At 36.4% G+C, this 19,421-nt stretch overlaps 3 protein-coding genes across 4 annotated transcripts; 1 reads left to right on the forward strand and 2 right to left on the reverse strand.

Annotated features, from left to right (window-relative positions):
* Positions 1–51: 51 nt before the first annotated feature.
* Positions 52–6,851, forward strand: LOC121979363. The gene is made up of 6 exons (XM_042531351.1): positions 52–1,070; positions 2,739–3,381; positions 4,287–4,450; positions 4,572–5,668; positions 5,754–5,831; positions 6,435–6,851. The coding sequence occupies exons 1-6, from the start codon at positions 416–418 to the stop codon at positions 6,795–6,797; spliced, it is 3,000 nt and encodes a 999-aa protein (XP_042387285.1). The 5' UTR covers positions 52–415; the 3' UTR covers positions 6,798–6,851.
* A 2,877-nt stretch (positions 6,852–9,728) lies between these two features.
* Positions 9,729–12,688, reverse strand: LOC121979365 (COBRA-like protein 1). The gene is made up of 6 exons (XM_042531352.1): positions 12,452–12,688; positions 11,838–11,917; positions 11,171–11,627; positions 10,908–11,067; positions 10,545–10,822; positions 9,729–10,336 (listed from the first exon to the last, which is right to left on the reverse strand). Exons 1-6 carry the CDS (start codon positions 12,516–12,518, stop codon positions 10,044–10,046), a joined length of 1,335 nt encoding a protein of 444 aa, XP_042387286.1. The 5' UTR covers positions 12,519–12,688; the 3' UTR covers positions 9,729–10,043.
* A 2,558-nt stretch (positions 12,689–15,246) lies between these two features.
* LOC121982595 (protein SPIRAL1-like 3) lies at positions 15,247–18,807 on the reverse strand. 2 transcript variants are annotated; one of them, XM_042535736.1, is made up of 3 exons: positions 18,679–18,807; positions 17,914–18,194; positions 15,247–15,537 (listed from the first exon to the last, which is right to left on the reverse strand). In XM_042535736.1, exons 2-3 carry the CDS (start codon positions 18,178–18,180, stop codon positions 15,454–15,456), a joined length of 351 nt encoding a protein of 116 aa, XP_042391670.1. In that variant the 5' UTR covers positions 18,181–18,194; positions 18,679–18,807; the 3' UTR covers positions 15,247–15,453. The 2 variants fall into 2 exon arrangements, with proteins under 2 accessions (XP_042391670.1, XP_042391671.1); XM_042535737.1 differs by having other exon boundaries at positions 18,585–18,779.
* Between the last annotated feature and the right edge of the window lie 614 nt (positions 18,808–19,421).

Below are 19,421 nucleotides of genomic sequence, written 5' to 3' on the forward strand. Positions count from 1 at the left end.
TGTGCTGAACCGCCGGCTCGCCATGAACCCGGCTTTCTGCCACCCTTGTCGTCTCCTCTTTCCACTTCTCCCTTCTCCTTCTCTGTCGCCGCCGCAGCCGCAGCCGCAGCTGCTTCCTCCATAGCGCGGCCTTCTCATCTATCTTTCTCCACATAGATCTCCTTCCGTTCTAGGAGCGAATTTATGTTCCTTTTCTCGTCGATCTCGCTGCTTTGCCGTCGTGGAGTTTCCGCCGCTCTCTCGCGTCTCTCGCCTTGGTAACCCCATTGATTGATCCACTCCAGGCTGGAGATCTTTGAGATTTCGCACCAAGGATTTGTTTAGGAGATTTTATTTGTTTTCTTTTCGTACGATTTACTTGTGTCGGTGGTTCGGGCATTACTTGGGAAATTAGGGTTTCGGTTGTTTCTGGAAGATGCCGAGGAGTTCGCGTCGCCGTTCGCACCGTTCGCCTAAGCGTTCGAGTGAACGTTCTGACTCCTTGGAGGGCGAGAGTCTCCGAGAGAGGAAAACCAGAGAGGAGGAGACCCTCGGGACTTGGGGACCCAGTGTTTCTAGGGATCTGGAGGCGGAGAAACGGAGATCCGTGCATGAGCATTCCGACAAAGAGATTTTGAACAAGAGCAATGGAGATACCTCCAGTGAGAAAAAGCGTAAAGCGAGAGGGAACGAGGAGGTGGTGGTTGCTGATCGGTGGAACGGCGGAAAGGAGAATGATGAAAAGAGGTCAAAAGGTGAGGATTTTGGTCAGTTGGTGCTGGATAAAAGTTCGAAGGTAAAGGCTATTGATTCTAAGAATAGGTCAAGCAGAAGGTACGATGGTGCACATGAAAGGGATGAGGATCGTGGAGGGAGAAATGACTCCATGAAGGGGAACCCTGAGAGAGTTTCAAGTCAGAGAGAGGTTACTTATTATTACAAGGATGGAAAGGAGAAGGAGAATAACAACTATCAGGAGGTCCAAGATTGTAGACATGAGAAGCCAGAGGATTTACACAGTCGGAAACATGGTTCTAGGGATCTGTCAAGCACTGAAGAACTTGCATTGAAGAAGAATGCAAAAATCAATGGTAAGTGTAAGCAGAAACCATTTCCTTAATTTAATGGCATATTGATCTTACTCTCTGACACATGTAACAATTAACTTATTAGGGAGATGCACGTTGCGTGATAGTTTCTACAAACTTGTAATCAAAGTACATCACCTAATTAAATAATGACATTTTGGTGAATACAACAGCATTTTCTATTGTTATCAACTTTCAACCTTAGATTCCTGCCTGAACTTCCAAGGAAAATCAGCATCATTATTTTCACCATTTATCTATATGAAACTAAATATGAACAGTTTGTGCCTTGCTGTTTTTTTGTGGATTTTTGATTGATGTTTAGGAGTGGCAAAGGCATACTAGTAGTTTAGCTATTTGGATTTTGTACACAACCTTTTCTAAAACTTTTTACACAATCGTGAATGTCCATTCAGAGGATTGGGGTCTGAGTGTAGGCATCTATCATGGGTAGAGATAGGTGAAGAGTCTAAGTATTAAAGCTCCTCAAAACCTGACATCCTGTCAAATTTGGTTTAGAAATCATTTTTGTTGAACTGTTGATTGACATGAACACGATCTGAATGAGTTTATAGAAGCAAATTATTGCTTTATAGCTTAATGATATTTAATAAATCAAGTGTATCCAAATAACAGCTGAACATATCTTGTTATGTGAAGTTTGAACATCACTCTGATGTAAAGGATTTGGATAAATGTTGGACTAGGGAGCCTAGAGTTTTTCATATAGTGCTTGAGGTAGCGCCATTTGAAATTATCATGCTCAATTGTATGTTGCCATTCTTGAACTGTTCCTTGTATGAAATTTTTATGCTCCGTTGTATATAAATTAAATTTTCCATTTGTTCATACAACATATTCCAACATGTGAATTTTCTACTTTGCACCAAGTTATATCAAGAGAATAGGTTATGTGTATAAATTGGGTGAGAAGTCATTCTATGGATTTGATTTCAGTAAATGTTGCTTTTGTAGGTGATAATGCATATATCCATGTGTGTGTTAATAAGTCACAAGTAGTAGAGGAAATAGTATACTGTTGTTATCTGCCTAATGGTTAACTATATTTCAATTTCTTTACACAATTAAGAAAGATAACTTAATAGAATGCTATTTCCATCATGCTTATTCCTTTGATTTTTGGAAGTTAGATGACATACCAAAGATGAGCAACTTCTAGTGATTTCTCTGTTAACTGAATTGGAGAATTCATTTTGTGTCTGACACAATTCAGATATTAGTTGCATACAAAAACGTAATTTGATCGTCAGATGTTTTAAACTTATCTTTTCAGTTTTCATTGTTTGACACTGATCTTTTTCTATAATAATGTCATATTTGTTAACTATATCGATCCACTGCTATCAGGATCTATTATGAAGTTTCATTATTCATTTTTGTGATTGGTAAAACAAATCTTTTTTAAAAATTATGAATTATCATTATCTTTTGAAGTCATGCTTGCATTTTCAGTAATATTTATGGATGGGCTTATCTTTCATATTTTATCATCTGCCTTGTGTTTTCTTTTTTTCTTTTTGATGTGATTTAGTGTTCTATTTTGTGATATAATATACAGAAATACACATTATATGCTCATATTTTAGTGCTTTATCATGAATGTTATCATCTAATATATTTTGATTGTATTTTTCATCTATTTGGTAACAGAAAGGCAAGTTCAGGATGTGTTACTAAGTGCCGAGATAGAGAAGAGGCCAGATAAACACACAAGGAGGGATGAGAACGAAGATAGAGATAAATGGTTGGAGGATATTAGAGACTTTGATGATAGAAGACTATCTTCTAGAGATCATAGTCGGAACAAAAGCTATAAAGATGAAAGGCACGACAACACCAAGTATAAAGGTAAATACAGGATTGACAATGACAGAGATCAGAATCACCACGATGAGAAGAACCAAGATGAATGGTCATCCAAGGATCGCATCAGTGATAAATCCTACAAATTCAGAGATGAAAACAAATTACAGGATAGACATAAGAAGACTAAACTACATGCCACTGATCAGGATGGTACTTATGTCGATGTTGTTGACGACACTAAGCTCAAAGATAGCAGGAGGAGAAGGTATTCTGATGAAAAAGATGATATTAGTGAATTAAAGCTGAGAGGCACAAAAGAGCATTATGAAGTTGAGAAAACTGCATCAAGTGTCCATAGGACTAGTTCCCACAATGGTAAACCCAGATCAGCATATTGTCATACTGGGAAGATCGATTCAAGTCCAAAGAACAGACAGTTTAAAACCTTTACCAGCTCCAGTGCACATCCTGATAATGATCAAAACAGGTAGTTATTGTTGTTCTAATCTCACTAAGAGTTTGAGAGTTTTGAGTTCTTCTCTCTCTAAAGATAATTGAACAAAAGACTATCCAGGTCTCTATGCATTTCCCCTGCTATATAAACAACAAATGCTGTACTAAGATGGAATATCATAAAATATTTTATGTTATAGCTTTTCTATTGAATTTGGCTGTATCACTAAGGTATGCCAGGTATTTGAGGTTTTGAGTTGAATTTAATGGATTCTTTTTTGGGAATCTCCTTTTTTATCTTTATAATGCACAAGTTTCATTGTCAGTTGCAACATCTAGGGTTTATTTAATATCCTGACCTTCTAGCTTGACATTATCAATCACCTATCCTAAAGTAGTTGGTCTGCCTTTTTTACTTTGCTGGAAATTATCTCAGGTTGCCTGCAATAGTTAAACAAGTGATTGGGAGATAATGGCTTGTCATCTAGTTTCGTTTTGTGGAAAATGATTTATATATCCAAGTCAAATGCTTGGAACATTATTGTTTTCTGTTTTGTCCAATACCGAACTATCATTTACATTTGGGTGATGCATATGATTTGGTGGTTGCCTTATTTCATCTTACCTGTACTCAATTATATCTTGTGCTTCATTTAGCCCTTCAGAAGTCTGAGAATGTGTCAGTCTAGATAGGACTGAGAGACTTCAGTCTTACTGCACAACCCAGCCTATGGTAGTTGTTACATGACGTAGTATCTGAGGCCTAGTTTATGCTCGGGAATCAATTTCAACCTTGGTTAGCTTAATTGTTTTACAGCCACAAGGCTAAGATCTTGTTGTCCTGGCTCTGTTTTGTATATTTTTTTCTTCCTCGCCACATGTTTCCACTAAATTCTTTAATATGAGTTATTAATTCTCCTTTTTGTTACTCTTTTTTAGGGACACATCAAAGCATGAAGAATCAATTCACAGAATTTCAGAACATGAAGAAAGACGTTGCTCTGCAGTTTCCAAAGGAGATGGTATAACTTCTTCAGGACTTCGTGACAGGGATGCTGCTCCCCGATCAGGGAAGCTAACTATAAAGGATGACATCTATTCAGGTGAATTATCAGTAGAAACTTTTGCTTCTTCAAAGTATGATATGATTGCTGTATCAGATGATTTAGTTCATCAAATTTGTCCAAGGGAAGATTTGTTTCATCTATGGCTATTGATTTTCAGGAAGATCATCTAAATTTGAAAGGCCTAGGAAAAGCCTTGATGCTGAAATGGTACAAAGGTCTGCTAAGTACAAAGACAGAGGAAGAGGAAATGATGTATCCCAGATTGCTGCATCTGCTAGGGAGTCAACACCCATTGGGTCATCATCTATTTACAGAAGTGGTTATATTCCAGACTGTTCACCTAATCACATGCATCCTCCACCACCTACAAGGGTCGGAACTGACAGCCCTTCAGTCTTGGGTCCATATCAAGATGATAATACAGCAAATAGTAGTGAGCGTAGGTCTTATAATTGTTACAACAAACATACAAGTGATCTTGGAATTGGAAATGGACATGGAAATACACGGAAAGGTGCCCCAAATTGGCCTTCACCAGCTACAAATGGTTTTCTTCCCTTGCGGCATGGGCCACCTCCTACTGGATTTCATCCAACAATGCCTCAGTTTCCACCCCCTCTTTTGTTTGGTGTTAGACCTATGGATTTAGCCCATAGTAGCATGTCGTATCATATGCATGAGATGGCTGAGAGATTTTCTGGTGTTAGCCGGCCATTCAGTTGGCATAATTCTCTTGATCAATTTTGCCAACCTCCAATGCAAATGTGGGACAGAACCAATGGTCTGTTGGGTAATGAGACGCCTACCTATGGAAGGCAAGAATGGGATGAGAATGGCCAGTTAAGAGGCAGTAGAGGTTGGGGAATGGGTTCTGAAATGTGGAAGGATAAAAACATCAAAAATAGGGAAACTCTGGCACTGAAAAAGGAACAGGGATCTTCAACACATTCTCCAACTGATGAAGTAGTCCATTCAAAATCTTTGCCAACTGAAAGCATTGACGAAAAGCAATCAAGTGATACAGCCACATCTAAGAATGAGATGGAATCTCCTCAAATTGTTGTATCCAAGAAGACATCCAAGCTCTCTTTTGTTTCAGACAATAAGAAAGCAAATTATGCTGCCATTTACCTTTCCAGGATTGATATCTCATCTGATCTTGCGGGTTTGGAGATGTACCAGAGGTGCTCATCTCAAATTGGAATATTGGATATTAAAGATGTTGGCAGTTTAACTTCCCATGGATGCTTCCAGGTACGGAGTATACTACTTGCATTGGCATATTGATAAGAAAGTAGAATCACGAGCTCAGTTGGTTTTATGGTTGATTCTGTTTCAGATGAATAAATATGGCAACAAAGAGAAAAATTCTATTTTGAAGTCATTCTTTCCCACTGCAAAAGATGATATATTCAAGGTATATCTTTGCCCTGTTAAATTTCATGTCAGTAATTCATATGGAAATATAGTCATTAACAAATTGATGAACTCAAGTCTTTTCCCTTCAGAAGTGTTTTCCCATCAGTGTTGTCCACCTCATTTCCCAGGATTACTTGTGTTTTATTTGTCAATGTTGACATGAATAGATGCTAATGTTCCAGATACAGTTCAAACTAGAATTTGGTTTCACTCCGAACCTAAAGTATATCCTATAACAAAAGACTAGGAAGCATTCATTTAGAACAGATGACAGGAAGCCTCATCATCATGCTCAAAATTACACCTTCGCAAACTAGCTTCCAAGGTCTCAAGCATTTGTAGGAACAAGACTTTAGGCAGATTGACTATCTGCGTCATCAAGAATGTTGTCGCATGCTCATTCTTTTCTAAACCATTGGCTAATCAATGTCAGTTTATGCACTTAAAGCTATCCTCGTTGTCTTGGCCTTCCAATATTCCTATGTTCATTCTTTTCGAAACCATTGGCTGATCAATGTCAGTTTATTTGCTTCAAAGCTGTCATGGCTTGGCCTTCCAATTTTCCTATGCCTATGCATTTATGGTCTTTTTTTCTTTACAGAAAGCCATGTCCGTGTATCAGAAGAATAGCAAAATACTATGGATGAATCATGCAGTGTTACAGACAGGCAGTTCCAAAGAAACTGAGCCTAAAAAAGCTTCAGAAAATGAGGCGGCACCGAGTGGAAATGATTTGGATTCCTTGGAGAAGGTAACAGCTATATCTGGCGATGATGATTCTGCTAATAACATGCTGGTTGACAATGCCATTAAATCTGCTGAGGACTCAAACCTTGGATCTGCTGTCTCTCCTGGTGCTGTCGATCCCTATAATAATGGTCCTGAAACTAATGAGACTGCTTCAGCAGGAGAGGATACTGCAAGTGTAAGTCGGATACCTTATTTTGACGAAAATACACATTGAAAGATATTAATTTTCTAGTTAATGCTATCGCCCGTCATGGTTTTTAGTCTTTTATTTTTTACTTTGAATGTGCATTTCCCGCGCTCCATTCTCGCCCTTTTTTCCCTTCTCCTTGATACATCTTTTCTCTTTTCCATCTCTCATGTCTACTATAAGGAAGTAGGAGGGAAAGTAATTTTGCCTTTGAATTTTTTTTTACTCGCTTTTACTCAAATAACCTCTGTATTTAAGTTTTTATCGGAGAGTAAATCTTTTTCTTTCACATCTCATACCCGATTTTATTTTATTTTATTTTTAAAAAAGACACTAAAAATTGACATGCAATCTACTTCCTTCCAGACTTTGTTTTCTCTTTGGGTTTTACGAACAGTTGTTTTGAGACTAAATTTTATTGCTGTCAACTGCATTGCGTCTGGTTGAGATTTTTTCGAGTTTCGCACCCAAATTTATGAATTTCTCGCCGAGACCGAATGTTCGTTGCATTCTATTAAATGGGTTTGGTTGATATTTTTTCAATATATATTTTTATATATTGAAATAGGTCTATTCGTTTTAGATTTATTTACTTTTATCTCAAAAATTGAGAAACAAGGAATTTCAGAAAAAGTTATTAGTTTCGTCAAAATTATTTTCCCTGTAGTTTCATAATTATTATTTTAACTTCGGCATTTTTTTTTTTGGCAAAATGTGCGCTGAGGTTTTTTTTAGAGACTGTATTTTTTTCTAAAATATATTTTTTCATTAAAAATAAAAAATTATAAAAATTCTTTCGCTTAGCCGCACGGCAGACCGGGCTGCCACGTGTGAATTCCCTAGTCAGGTGACTCTGGTGGTCATGGTCGGGCGAGTCAATCGTCTGACCTTGGTCGACAGGTTGAGTGCTCCTGTCGCATGATGGTTCTTATCAGCGACCCAACCATGCGACAGTCAGAACAGAACAGTCAAGGTCAGCGTACGTCCCGACTATGCATTTTCAACTGTGTACTTGTATTTATTTCCCTTCATATCCGTGGGACCGGCTCTAGGGGGGTCGTTGATGTGACGGTTCCATATTTTTTTTGATGAAAGATTTTTTTATTTTTTTAATAAAAATACTTTTTTTTAAAAAAAATGTCTTAATAAATATAAAAGTATGATGTATTTTTTTAAATAAATTTATAAATTTAAGTGGGAGAAAATTTCTTTTTAACTTCAACGCTTCCAAATGTCGGTAATTTACTCTCTATCTCGAACTTCCTATGAGAGCATATGATATGAATGAATTGATGAGTAAGGGTGTACTTGAGTCAAGTTGTTCGTGAGTTATTTGAAGCTCGATTCGATAAAAGTTCGTTTGAGCACGTTTAATGAGGCTCGTTAAGATAAACAAACCAAGCTCAAGGTTCATAATATTCGATTCATTAACTCGTGAACATGTTCGTTAAGCTGATGAATCAACTTTTAAATAAAAAAAATAATAGTTTTGATATTAAATTTATAGATTTTACATTTTACTTATGAAAAACATATATAAATATATTAAATTTATTTATTAGAATAAAATTATAAATTTTAATAAGAATATTATAATTTTTTAAAATATATAATTTAGTTTTTAATAAATATTTAAATTTATAATTTATATTTATTAAGTTCGTTTAGGCTCGAATAAGCTCGTGAGCCATGAATAAATTCGTTAAATAAAGCTTGAGCTAGACTCGATTATAAACGAGTCAAACTCAAATATCCAAGAGTTTGTCTCAGCTTGGCTCGACTCGATTACACCCCTATCGATGAGGTTTATAAAAATGTGAAAGGTGAAATAAAAATATAAAGTTACAGGGGTTTCTTAGTAAAACCGAATATGATAGTAAAATAAATTATTCTAAAACCAATAACTGATATCTAAATTCGGGTGTGAAGTCTTAAAACGATGCATCTAATAATTTGTCTACATGGAAAGAAAATTAAAGCGCAAAAACCAAAGGACGTTCTAAATTTTACTAATCATAAAATATTTTTTATTTCAACATGGGAGAAGTAGCTACTCGATAACTACTGCTATATGAATATATAAAAGATATTCTATGATTATTATAATATATAAAAATTACACTGTAATTACTACAATGTTATTTGAATGAATTTATGATTTAATTTGATTAAAGTGAAATAAATAATTTTTATATTATAGTAGTTACTGGTAGCTGCCACAGTTAAATTTTAAAATTTTAAATCATAAATTATAAGCTCTGAATACTATTATATCAAATATATTTTGTCAATTTAGTCAAAACTATTTTTAAAATTTTATTTAAATCACTTTAAAATAGTAATAGAATCTATTAAGAAGTTAATAGTATATTAAGTGATACATAATGTAGCAGTTACATAATACTATGATACCGCCACATTAGCAATCCTCTCATGATTGTCTCACGCCATTAAGAGAGAGAGTTTAACATGAACCCAAATTGATAAGTACATGGACAGGGCCGTGGAGGTGATGAAATCCTTTACCTAGTCTCGACTTCCTGATCACTATAATTATTATCTTATGTACTTACCAACTGAACCATCATTAAAGGTCGTGATAGTTACATAATAATTTCTACACGTCATAATACTTAATCGTAGTTACTATAATAGCGTTAGAAATAAAGAATAACATTATAATAATTACTCGATAATTTCTACATATTATAACAACTATCAACAGTTACTACAATAATACTCAGATAAAGGATATTTTTAGAATAAAATCAGTGATGAGATGCGCGTCCTTTTAACTCTGTTTTTTTAAAAAGAAATGTTCTCTTTTAATTTGAGACATCCATTTGATTGATGTATTTTTGGTACTTATATGATTTTTTAAAAAATAAATTTTTTTCATATATTGTATAAGTTTATTATTTTTGAATGTAGACTTTTATCAATGAAAAGAAAAAGATCTTTACAGCTGCAACTATATATACCTTCTATAAAATTCTTACAAGATACATTGTTCTTCTCTTGCAGTTATGTGAATCGAAAATACAGGAGAACAAGGCTGAACTAAAATAATTAAACAGAGACTGAAATCCCAATGCTTATTTATATTACAGTGAACACAATTTTTTAGAACATGGTTCATAGTCCTTGTGAACTTTGAGCGACTACTGACCTCTCCATGTTTAGAACCCGCAAGAGGGACACTGATGTGCTATCGACTAGTTTGTGTTGAAGATCTGAACAGCGCAAAATTTTTCACAAAATTCCAGGGGGCCCCTAGAGATGATGAATCAACGACAAAGCCAAAGCTGCCCAAAGAACCACCATCAGAACAAATGAAGGAAATCTCAACCGAGGGCTACTATTCGGTAGCCATGGGTATGCATCTGGAGGAGGCATGACACAGTTGTCGCCGTTGAAGTATACGCGTCTTGGAAAGGCCCATCCTTTCTCGAAAGTGAAGCTTGGTTCCTTTCGGAATAGAAGCTCTGATTGTGCATTTCCATAGGGTCCAGCTTCCATAAGTAAGTCATTGTAGTATTTGACACCCCAGAGCATGGCAGTATCATCTGTGTCGCAAAACCACTCAAGCATGGTTAAAAAGATAAACCAACATAAAGCAGAAACTACCTCCCAGGGATATCAAACATAAAATTGATGCCTTATGCATAGCATGGAATTGCCATCAGATGAGAATGTATCCATGATACTTTCCAAAGGACATGAACATCAGTAAAACAAAATAAGAATCACGAGAAATGGATAGAAGTAGCTTACTTATGTCTCCATATGGGGCTATGGACCTGTAGTTGAAACTGAAAAGCTGAGTGAGATTGTCAAAGTTTGGATGTTGTATGACAAGGTTCCACTGCGTGTAGTTCATGCGGTAATTGAAATTCGTTATCGCAATCTTTACACGCCAATAATCTTTGTAGTTAAGTTTTACATGCCAATGCACTCGTATCGGGCACATATGTGATGTGCACTGGACCAATGGTGCATAGCTACTTTTGCTAGGATCATTCACTGCATAAGCTAAATAAGGTGAGTCTGCCCTGTGGCAATGAGCAAAAGAATATCAATACACGATAGACGAAAATGTAATTACTGACAGTACAGGAGAATCATCATTAAACTCACTCGACACAACTACCAGGATGGGTCAGGTTATTTTGGCATCCGCAGGAGCATGTCGGGCAGTTAACTATCGTATCATTATAAAAAGATGAAAGCGATACACAGCATGTAGGGGTCTTCTGCGCGAGAAACTGGGAGTATGTACAAGTAATGTTCCATGTCTCTGCAATCAAACAATGAAAAGTATGTAAAGAATTGGACAATTTCTGTGTGAAATACATGGAAAAGTCTTTTTGGATTCTTAAAGACCCAAAATTACAACTTACTCAGGGCATGGGTTTTTCTTCTTCCATCCGATGTTAAAAATGTGCTCGGCGATACATCCTTTGCTGGTCCACATGTATATCCAGGGCCTGGAGCTCTCAGGGTGAAGTTTTTCGGTGCACGAACAGTCTTTTTGGATGTGCCGGCTAGGCCAGCACTGAGCTGGAATGAACTTGCAGCATTGGCCGGATCCTGAACCCACGAACTAATAACGCCGCCCTTGCAGCAGTTAGCAATTTGCATGTTGTATGGAGTACCAGGAAGAAGGTCGACAATTGTTGGGGTCTTCTTGCAACAATGCGGTATGTTTCCTTTAAATTTCGAGCAATCGCCCTGCTCAGTTGCCTGTGCTCCTACCATAGACCAAATGACCTCCTTTTTTGCCCAAGTCCATCCCAGATTCCAGCCAGGTGATTGGATGTGTCGATATTGCTGGTAATTGTACATTGTAACGACGGCCTGAAATACAAACACCAAGATCAAAGTTCAAAGTTCAAAATTCAAATCTTCAATAGAAGTTGGTTACAACTTTACATCTAAAATTATTTTCAACAAATAGAAAAAAGGAGAATCATTGACTTTTGATGTGTTGCTGGATAAACTACACAACAGATGGAGGCCAATGTTTTCGATCTCATAAGACTTTTGATAAAGTTGAAAAGCACTTACAACATAGCCATCAGGTGTCCACTGTATAATATCCCATTTGATTGTTATATTCCCATTGGGATCTAGGGAATCATAAGCTTCTGCAAAACAAAACCTTCAGCATGTATCTGGTAACAAAATCATAAACACACACACACACACACAGAGACATATTTCTCTTTACGCAGATGGAAACAATCAGCACTAATTATTGAAGTGCCAGCGTTCATCAAGAGTTTTTGAACAAAAAAAGTTCGGAAATTGTAATTTTTTCAGCATCACTACTTCTCCAATGAAGGAGGCTAGCCATGCATGTGTTGAACCACGTAACAATCAGTAAAAAAAAGATGGTGCAGTCTACAGAGCCTGTAAGAACAGCGATCATTTTGCCAGTAATGAATCGCCGTTCTCTCAGATTTACTCCATCTTCTAATCTATACCTAATAAACCACATAAAAGGGAAAGGGCGAAAAAGTTCCCCCCTTTCCCGAATTGTCGACACAGAGATGCACCAATCGGCAGCTAAATTTGACACCGGGGGGCCAAAATCCGCGCAGATTGAACAGAAAAGTGGAATTTAGGGCACAGAGAGAACCGAGTCTGCAAGAAACGAAGGCAACTCGACGAAGGCTCACCTGCGATGGAAGCCAGAGAGGAGAAAACCAAAAAGGCAAGCAGGGAAAAGGCCAAAAGCGACGCCATCTTGGATGCGCACCTCCCAGTGGCGGAAGAAGAGGGGGAGGCGGAAGGCGGTCCCTAAAGTCGCCCCTCGAGCTCTGCACCTCAACACGGCAACAATGGCGATGTAGAGAGAGAGAGAGACCAAAGGCAAAGGTGGAAACCGAAGTCTCCTTATTAGCGTGGAGAAAAGCTCACACAAAGCTTTATCCACACACTCCACTTTCCATTTGTTTAACTGAAGGGAAAAAATAGTAATAACACAGCCGAAAAAGGAATGAAGCAAGCAGGGTGAGTCAGACCTGAAAGGCTTCATGGGTGATGTGGCACCTCACGGACAAGAGGTGCGGCCCCACCGTGGCAGGTGCAGAGATGACTGAGCAATATAATATTAATATTATATATATATATATATATATATATATATATATATATATATATATATATATATATATATATATATATAATTTAGATGGCTAATTTTTATGACTCAATTAATTTTAAAGAAAATTAATTTAATACTATCAAAATTTATCTCCAATTCAAAATTTTTCATTAAATAGCAGTGACAGCTTAAAAATATTCAGAAATTGTAAAAGTCAAACACTTCGTGCACTTCACTACATTCAAATCCACGCGGTCTGAGGCACGTCATTTTTAAATGTCAAGATGTCATTTTTTATTTTTTTTAGAAATAAAAAAGTATGCAATATTCAATATTTTACTTCGGGCATGTAAATCCGAATGGCGGCAGGGGGAATCTGAGAGTGCGTTCCAGAATTCTCTCCGCGGAAAAAATTAATTATCAGTACGCCATATTTAAAAATCGACCCATGTATAAATATTAACTAAGAAAATATTTGTCATCATCCCCATTGGAATTTTATGATGGAAAAAAAATCAAAACATATTAAATTCGGGAATGGTTAAAAGGTGCATTTAAAATTTAGAATTGCCCAAAACGCCTCAAAGTTTAAAAATGCACCACAAGGCACACTATGTTTTTTTCTTTTTTTCATTTTACCAGTTTAATAAATCTGATTTTTCTCTTAATTTCTTTCTACGTATTAAAAAAATATTTATATCAATTTCTCTATAATATTAAAATAAATTATTCATTTTATTAAATTTAGATAATTATTTTTCTATATATATATATATCATATTATCCTAAAAATTTTATTATTTTCTTCTCTCACTCCTCTTTTTTCATTATTGTCTCTCTCTCCATATTTAATATCTATTTTTCATTACCTAATCCTTTTTTTCTCTTCCAACTCAAATAATATTTTAATATGAGAATCACAGAAAAAAACTTAAGGATAAATACATAAATTAATGATCTATTATTTTATTTTTATAGACTCCATTACTTTGTGTCAATTCCTAAATTTTTTCTTGAGATTTTTCTCTCTTTAAATCATTTTTCTTTTAATATTTAGAGAATGAATTTAGTTTCAAAAATCCATGGAACTCGAAAATGAATTTAATCATATCTGTCTAGATCTACAATAAGTTTTAAATCAAATCTACTATTGGACTTATTTAAATCCCATGAATTCTTAAGATTGTAAAGAATCCTTTGAATGTATTACAATGTGTATTTCAGCATCAGCATCAATATGGTCAGTAGTGTTAATGTAATCAAACTGTAGCGGAGGGAAGAGGAGAGGATAGAAAAGATAAAATGTATGTACCGGAGAAAAGAAAGCAAAACGAGCAAAGGTAATTAAATTTGAGTGTAAATTGAGAAAAAAAATACGTGACATTTTCAATGCATTTTAGCCGATCCAAAATTTTGAATGCCTTTTAATAATTCCCGAAGTAAGTTTAAAGAAATATTGAAATAATTCCTTTTTTATTATTTTCATCTTTTTGTTTGTCAGTATCTAGACGAGAGTGCTAACCTACAAAAGAGTCCTAATAAATAAACGTTCATGGGTGACAGCCCATCAACAGCTTGACTGAATACTTTTTATTATATATTTATTATTATTATTTTTTGATGGGCTGCACATCCTTCAACAAAATTAAAAATATTTTTGCATTCGATGAGAATTTAAAAAGAAAACTAATGGAATTTCAAATGCACGGAGAGTAAAAAAAAAGGAAGATGATGTGATGTGTCTTTCCTGTATAATAAAATTTAATATTATCTAATTAAGATATCTGTAGTGGAAAATTTATAATATATAATTTATACTATAAATTTCTCAATATAAATACTTCCCTTATTACATAGATGGAGTTTATAATTTTTTTTTATAAACTTGTATCAAAATCTTGAGACTAGATTTATAAAAAAATAATAAAAAGAGGATAAAGACAGAACATAAAACACTTTGTTTACAATTACGAATGCCCTTATCCTTTATTATCATCCCTATTTGATTTTTTTCTAACCTCGAAAAACCTCCAACCATGACCTTAGGTCCTTAGGTATGCTTCTCAGTCACTAGTTATCTATTTTTTAAAAAAATGTCCAGCTAAGTAATATTCTTGTCACCTCAAATATTCCATTAAATTAATTAATTGGCAACGCTCATACGTTTAGGATTCTTATCTGTGGGCATCCTGTTGCAAAAAAAATATATATATATATTAAAGGAAGCAAGTACACAACACAAGAAAAAAAAATTCTATATTAATTTTAGATTTATATGAAATTAAGAATATTAACAGAAGGAAAGGTACTGAAAACACCACCAACAACAAAAATAAAATAAAATAAAAACTTTGACATGAAAGGAATAAATTTTTTAAAACAACACTAAATTGAAAACACAATTCATACGGTAAAAATGAGTCGTTACTCATTAGTCAAAGGGTAGAAAATAGCAGTGAACCATGAAACTTCAACTGAGACATTGTCCACATGAAGCCAAATAATAATAATAATTCATGATCAAATCTTTACCAATAGCTGCAGAGTTTAAGCAGAAGCAACAAATTGCTTTCCTCACTTGCTGCCGCCATCGCCAAACAGGAAACCAAGGGAAGGGCCTCCGCCCGGAGCAGCTTGCACCTTCGTTGAAGGGCGTTCCTGGATGATGAGGAATTCACAATTAGCTCCAAAGTGTCGATTGAACGACGTTGACACTGATTAAAAAACTAACTAGTAAACTGAAGCATGGCTTTTAAAATTAGCCATCAAAAGTGAAAATGTATGCACCTGCATGTGTATTTGTTGTCATATGTCATAGGAGTTAAGTAATGTTTAAACAATGAATGGAACACAAGAGTCATTCCTCAACAATTAACTATGGACTTGTTCAACAATTGTGAACAAAGTATCTTGTATATTTCCTAGAGGGGAGAGTGGAAGGGGGAGGGAGAGATTAGGATTGTTTACATGGGATGACAGAGGAAGCACTATGTTGCTGAAAAGAATCTTGACCTATTTCACCTTCCATATTGTGCTCGTTTCAAAATATACAATCAAAAGGGCTACTTAGCCTGCATATGCACTTACATAGCAGGCCTAGGCATTTGAACAGCGTTGAGGTGCCTTGTATTACACATGCAATGTGATGGCTTATCTAAAAAGCCCAAGCAACTACATATTCTGCATATGTGGTCGCCCTGACCACTTGCTGTTAGAACCATACTGTTCATAATTTGTATGTGTGATCTAAAAATGGATACAACCCATTAAAATTACTCAGCATGTCACTAAACCTAAACCTCAGATTAAGCACAGCCCATTATCAAAAATAAAGGCAATTTTTTTATATGAATGGAGAGACTGGAAAGAGTGCAAGATTGTGAAAAAGAAGATATCATCCTCTCCTGGAGACTTGAAAATGACACGACGAGTGGAGCAGAGAGTGACTAATAAAAAATCTTGCCAAGTGGAAGTCATTGCCTTCTATCAATTACTAAACTTTTGTGCTCCTCTCTTCATTAGAGATGATCTGACAACAAATATTCATTTCAAATTTTTTAATGTTGTAACAAATAAAATAGGTAATATTCAAATTCTTTTTGATCAAGTCAAAATGTCAAAACTATATTTTACATATTTAAGTGTTTGTGGTGAGCATATTATTTAGTGTGATCTCAAAAAACATAATTTACTAGGATTGGGTTACACTTGTTCAGATGTGGAGAATCACAGAAAAACTTGTTTCAAAACAGCTCTATTTCCCACTTTCGTCAACTGAAGAAATATAAATCAAGAGTTATAGATTTCAAAAATGATATAGAAAATCAAGTAATAACTATAATAGGTTATACGGATACACTAAGGCTACGTTTGGTTGGGTGTAATGTAATCTAGCTTGTAATGTAATCAAATTTGTAATGTAATGTAATGTAATCTTGATTACATTACTATGTTTGGTAATGTAATGTATGTAATCTTTGATTACAAAGGTGATTACATTCTTTTGTTTGGTGTCCATTATTTTTTATAAGGGATGTAATTCATATTATTATAAAATGATAAAAATAACCTTTTGACCTCTATCGGCGGACGCCACACCTCTGCCGGAGTTTGCGGCAGCCATCGGCAACCAGCTGCCGCCGCCACCGTCAGTCGCCGCAGCAGGCCACCGTCTTCGCCAATCGGCGGCGATGGACGACGGCAGGCGGGCGACGGCAGGCGATGACCAGCGGGCAACAATGGCGGAGGCGGACGGCGATCGGCGGCCGACGATCGACGACCGACAATTGGCAGTGGCGGTGGTGGCCGGCGACGACCGGCGGCGGCCGGCGACGACCGGCGGCGGCCGGCGGCGGCCGGCCCTCGTCGGCGCCGGCATCGGCGTCGCGCTGGTGCCGGGCAGCGCCCGGGGCAACAGCATGGCCGACATCCGGCTCCGGCCCATCGCCCTGCCGGCGACGACCGACGGCCGGCGGCCGGCGACGACCGACGGCCGGCGGCCGGCGACGACCGACGGCCGACGGCCGGCGGCCGGCGACGACCGGCGACCGACGGCGGCGGTCGACGACGAAGGTCAGCGACTGGTGGCGGGCGGCGGTCGACCACATACTAGGGGTATATTCGGCATTTAAACTTTGGTGAAACAATGACATCGTAATGTAATCGGATTACATAGCATTTGCTTTGTAATCCAGATTACAAATCTTCACTACCTTTTGTAATCCATATTACATTACATTACAAGTTTTAAATCAAACCAAACAAAATAATCAATTTTGTAATGTAATCTGGATTACATTACAAGGTAGATTACAAGCTACCAAACGCAGCCTAAAGTCAACAAGTTAGATATAAATGAAGAATCTCATAAATCATAAAATGCTAAAAGAACATATAGCAAGTTATCCACAGTGCTTTTCCATGCAAAATCTCATCAATAATGAATTTATAACCTAAAAATTCTCCAAATATATATTCCATGCAGAATGTAAGCTTCTTATGATAACTATAAGGATCCAAGTGAGGAATGCTTACCGTGATAAAGTTTCCACAGTTCTGCCCATCAGCTCGCTGGTAGTTGTTTGCTAGATTCCCTTGGATACCAGCAGGGATCTGTTTGTTATCATCTTGTGTTGCAGAAGTTGGTTTCTGAAGAGGTGCAGCAGCAGGCTCTCCAGTAGATTTAAAAGCCGGCTTCTGAACAGGTTCAGCAGACTCTCCAGCAGATTTAGGAGCCTCACCGCTACCAAATAGGTAGCCAAGAGAACTTTGACCCCCTCCGCAGCTAACTCCACGGCCCATTTTCACTTTTCGATCTGCAGATGTACATTTTGTAATGGTAAAAGCTAATTTCACAAATCATAATCCAACACTCAGAAACGTACAAATCCGAGAAGCACAATAAGAACTAAGACAATGCCAGTTCTACTGTAACTTTATGAGATCTATTTTATTTAAGAAAAAAAGTTGTACAAAGTATGACAAATTTTTTAAAATTTCCACATACTAGTTTTTTTTTCTCGATGTAAAAAAAAGACACGATAGTCTTCAGCCTAATTCACACAACGCGGCCAAAAAAACACACAACAAAGACAAAGAAAAATCGATAAACATCGAAATCAAAACCCAGATGCAACACAAAATGCAGAGATGAAAGAGATCTGAACGGCGAGAGAATAGATCTACATTTAGGGTACCGCACCTACCGCTTGCCTGATCCGATAAGCGATCGGAGGATCAAAAACGGAAACAAAAAGAGGAGAAGAATTTAAACACAACGCTAGAATTAGGATTTCGCACCTCCCCTCTTCTTCTCCGATCCGCGTGGCGCTTGGGATCTCCCCCCAGACGGTGGAAAGAGGAGGAGAAATGAAAACGGAAAAGGGACATGAGTTTTTACCTTCTCTAAAATTTATAGAGGAAAGCAATACGCGTCATTAATTGCGATACCTACGAACTTTACCCACAAGAACGGCGGGGCCTCCGCTGGGTCCCACAGCAATGCCCAATAATGACGGGTAGGGAATCAAAGCGGTTTGTATTTTGAGGATGACTGGAGGGAGACGCCGTTTCGTCCAACGGCTATTCCATTTTCTAATTCGGTTCGCGTGATAGAAAAAAAGTTCGATCCGATTTAATAAAATAATTACGGTGCTGTTGATTAATAAAAAATAAAATTTAAAAATTAAAAGGGAATGTTATTAATAATAATTTGAATATAATCAACTGCAATGTCTATGCAAGCAAAATGATTTACTTAAGGAATGTCTGGCCAAAAGTTATTATCGATAATTTTGTTTAATTATTTAAGATTATATTATTTAATTATGTTTAATTAAGTAATGAATGATTCTGGATCATGTAACTAAGGTTTTACGTGATTTTAAATTTAATAAAAAAATCCTTAAAATTATCCTTAGGTTTTTTTTTCCTTTCCGAACAAAAATATCTTTAAAATTTTATTAAATCTCAATCCGCTCTAGATATAACTAAAACCCTAGCCGTTCTCACATCTCTAGATCCATTAGCTTCAGAAGCTTGTC

This window comes from Zingiber officinale, chromosome 5A (assembly GCF_018446385.1).
Source record: "Zingiber officinale cultivar Zhangliang chromosome 5A, Zo_v1.1, whole genome shotgun sequence".
Lineage (NCBI taxonomy): Eukaryota > Viridiplantae > Streptophyta > Magnoliopsida > Zingiberales > Zingiberaceae > Zingiber > Zingiber officinale.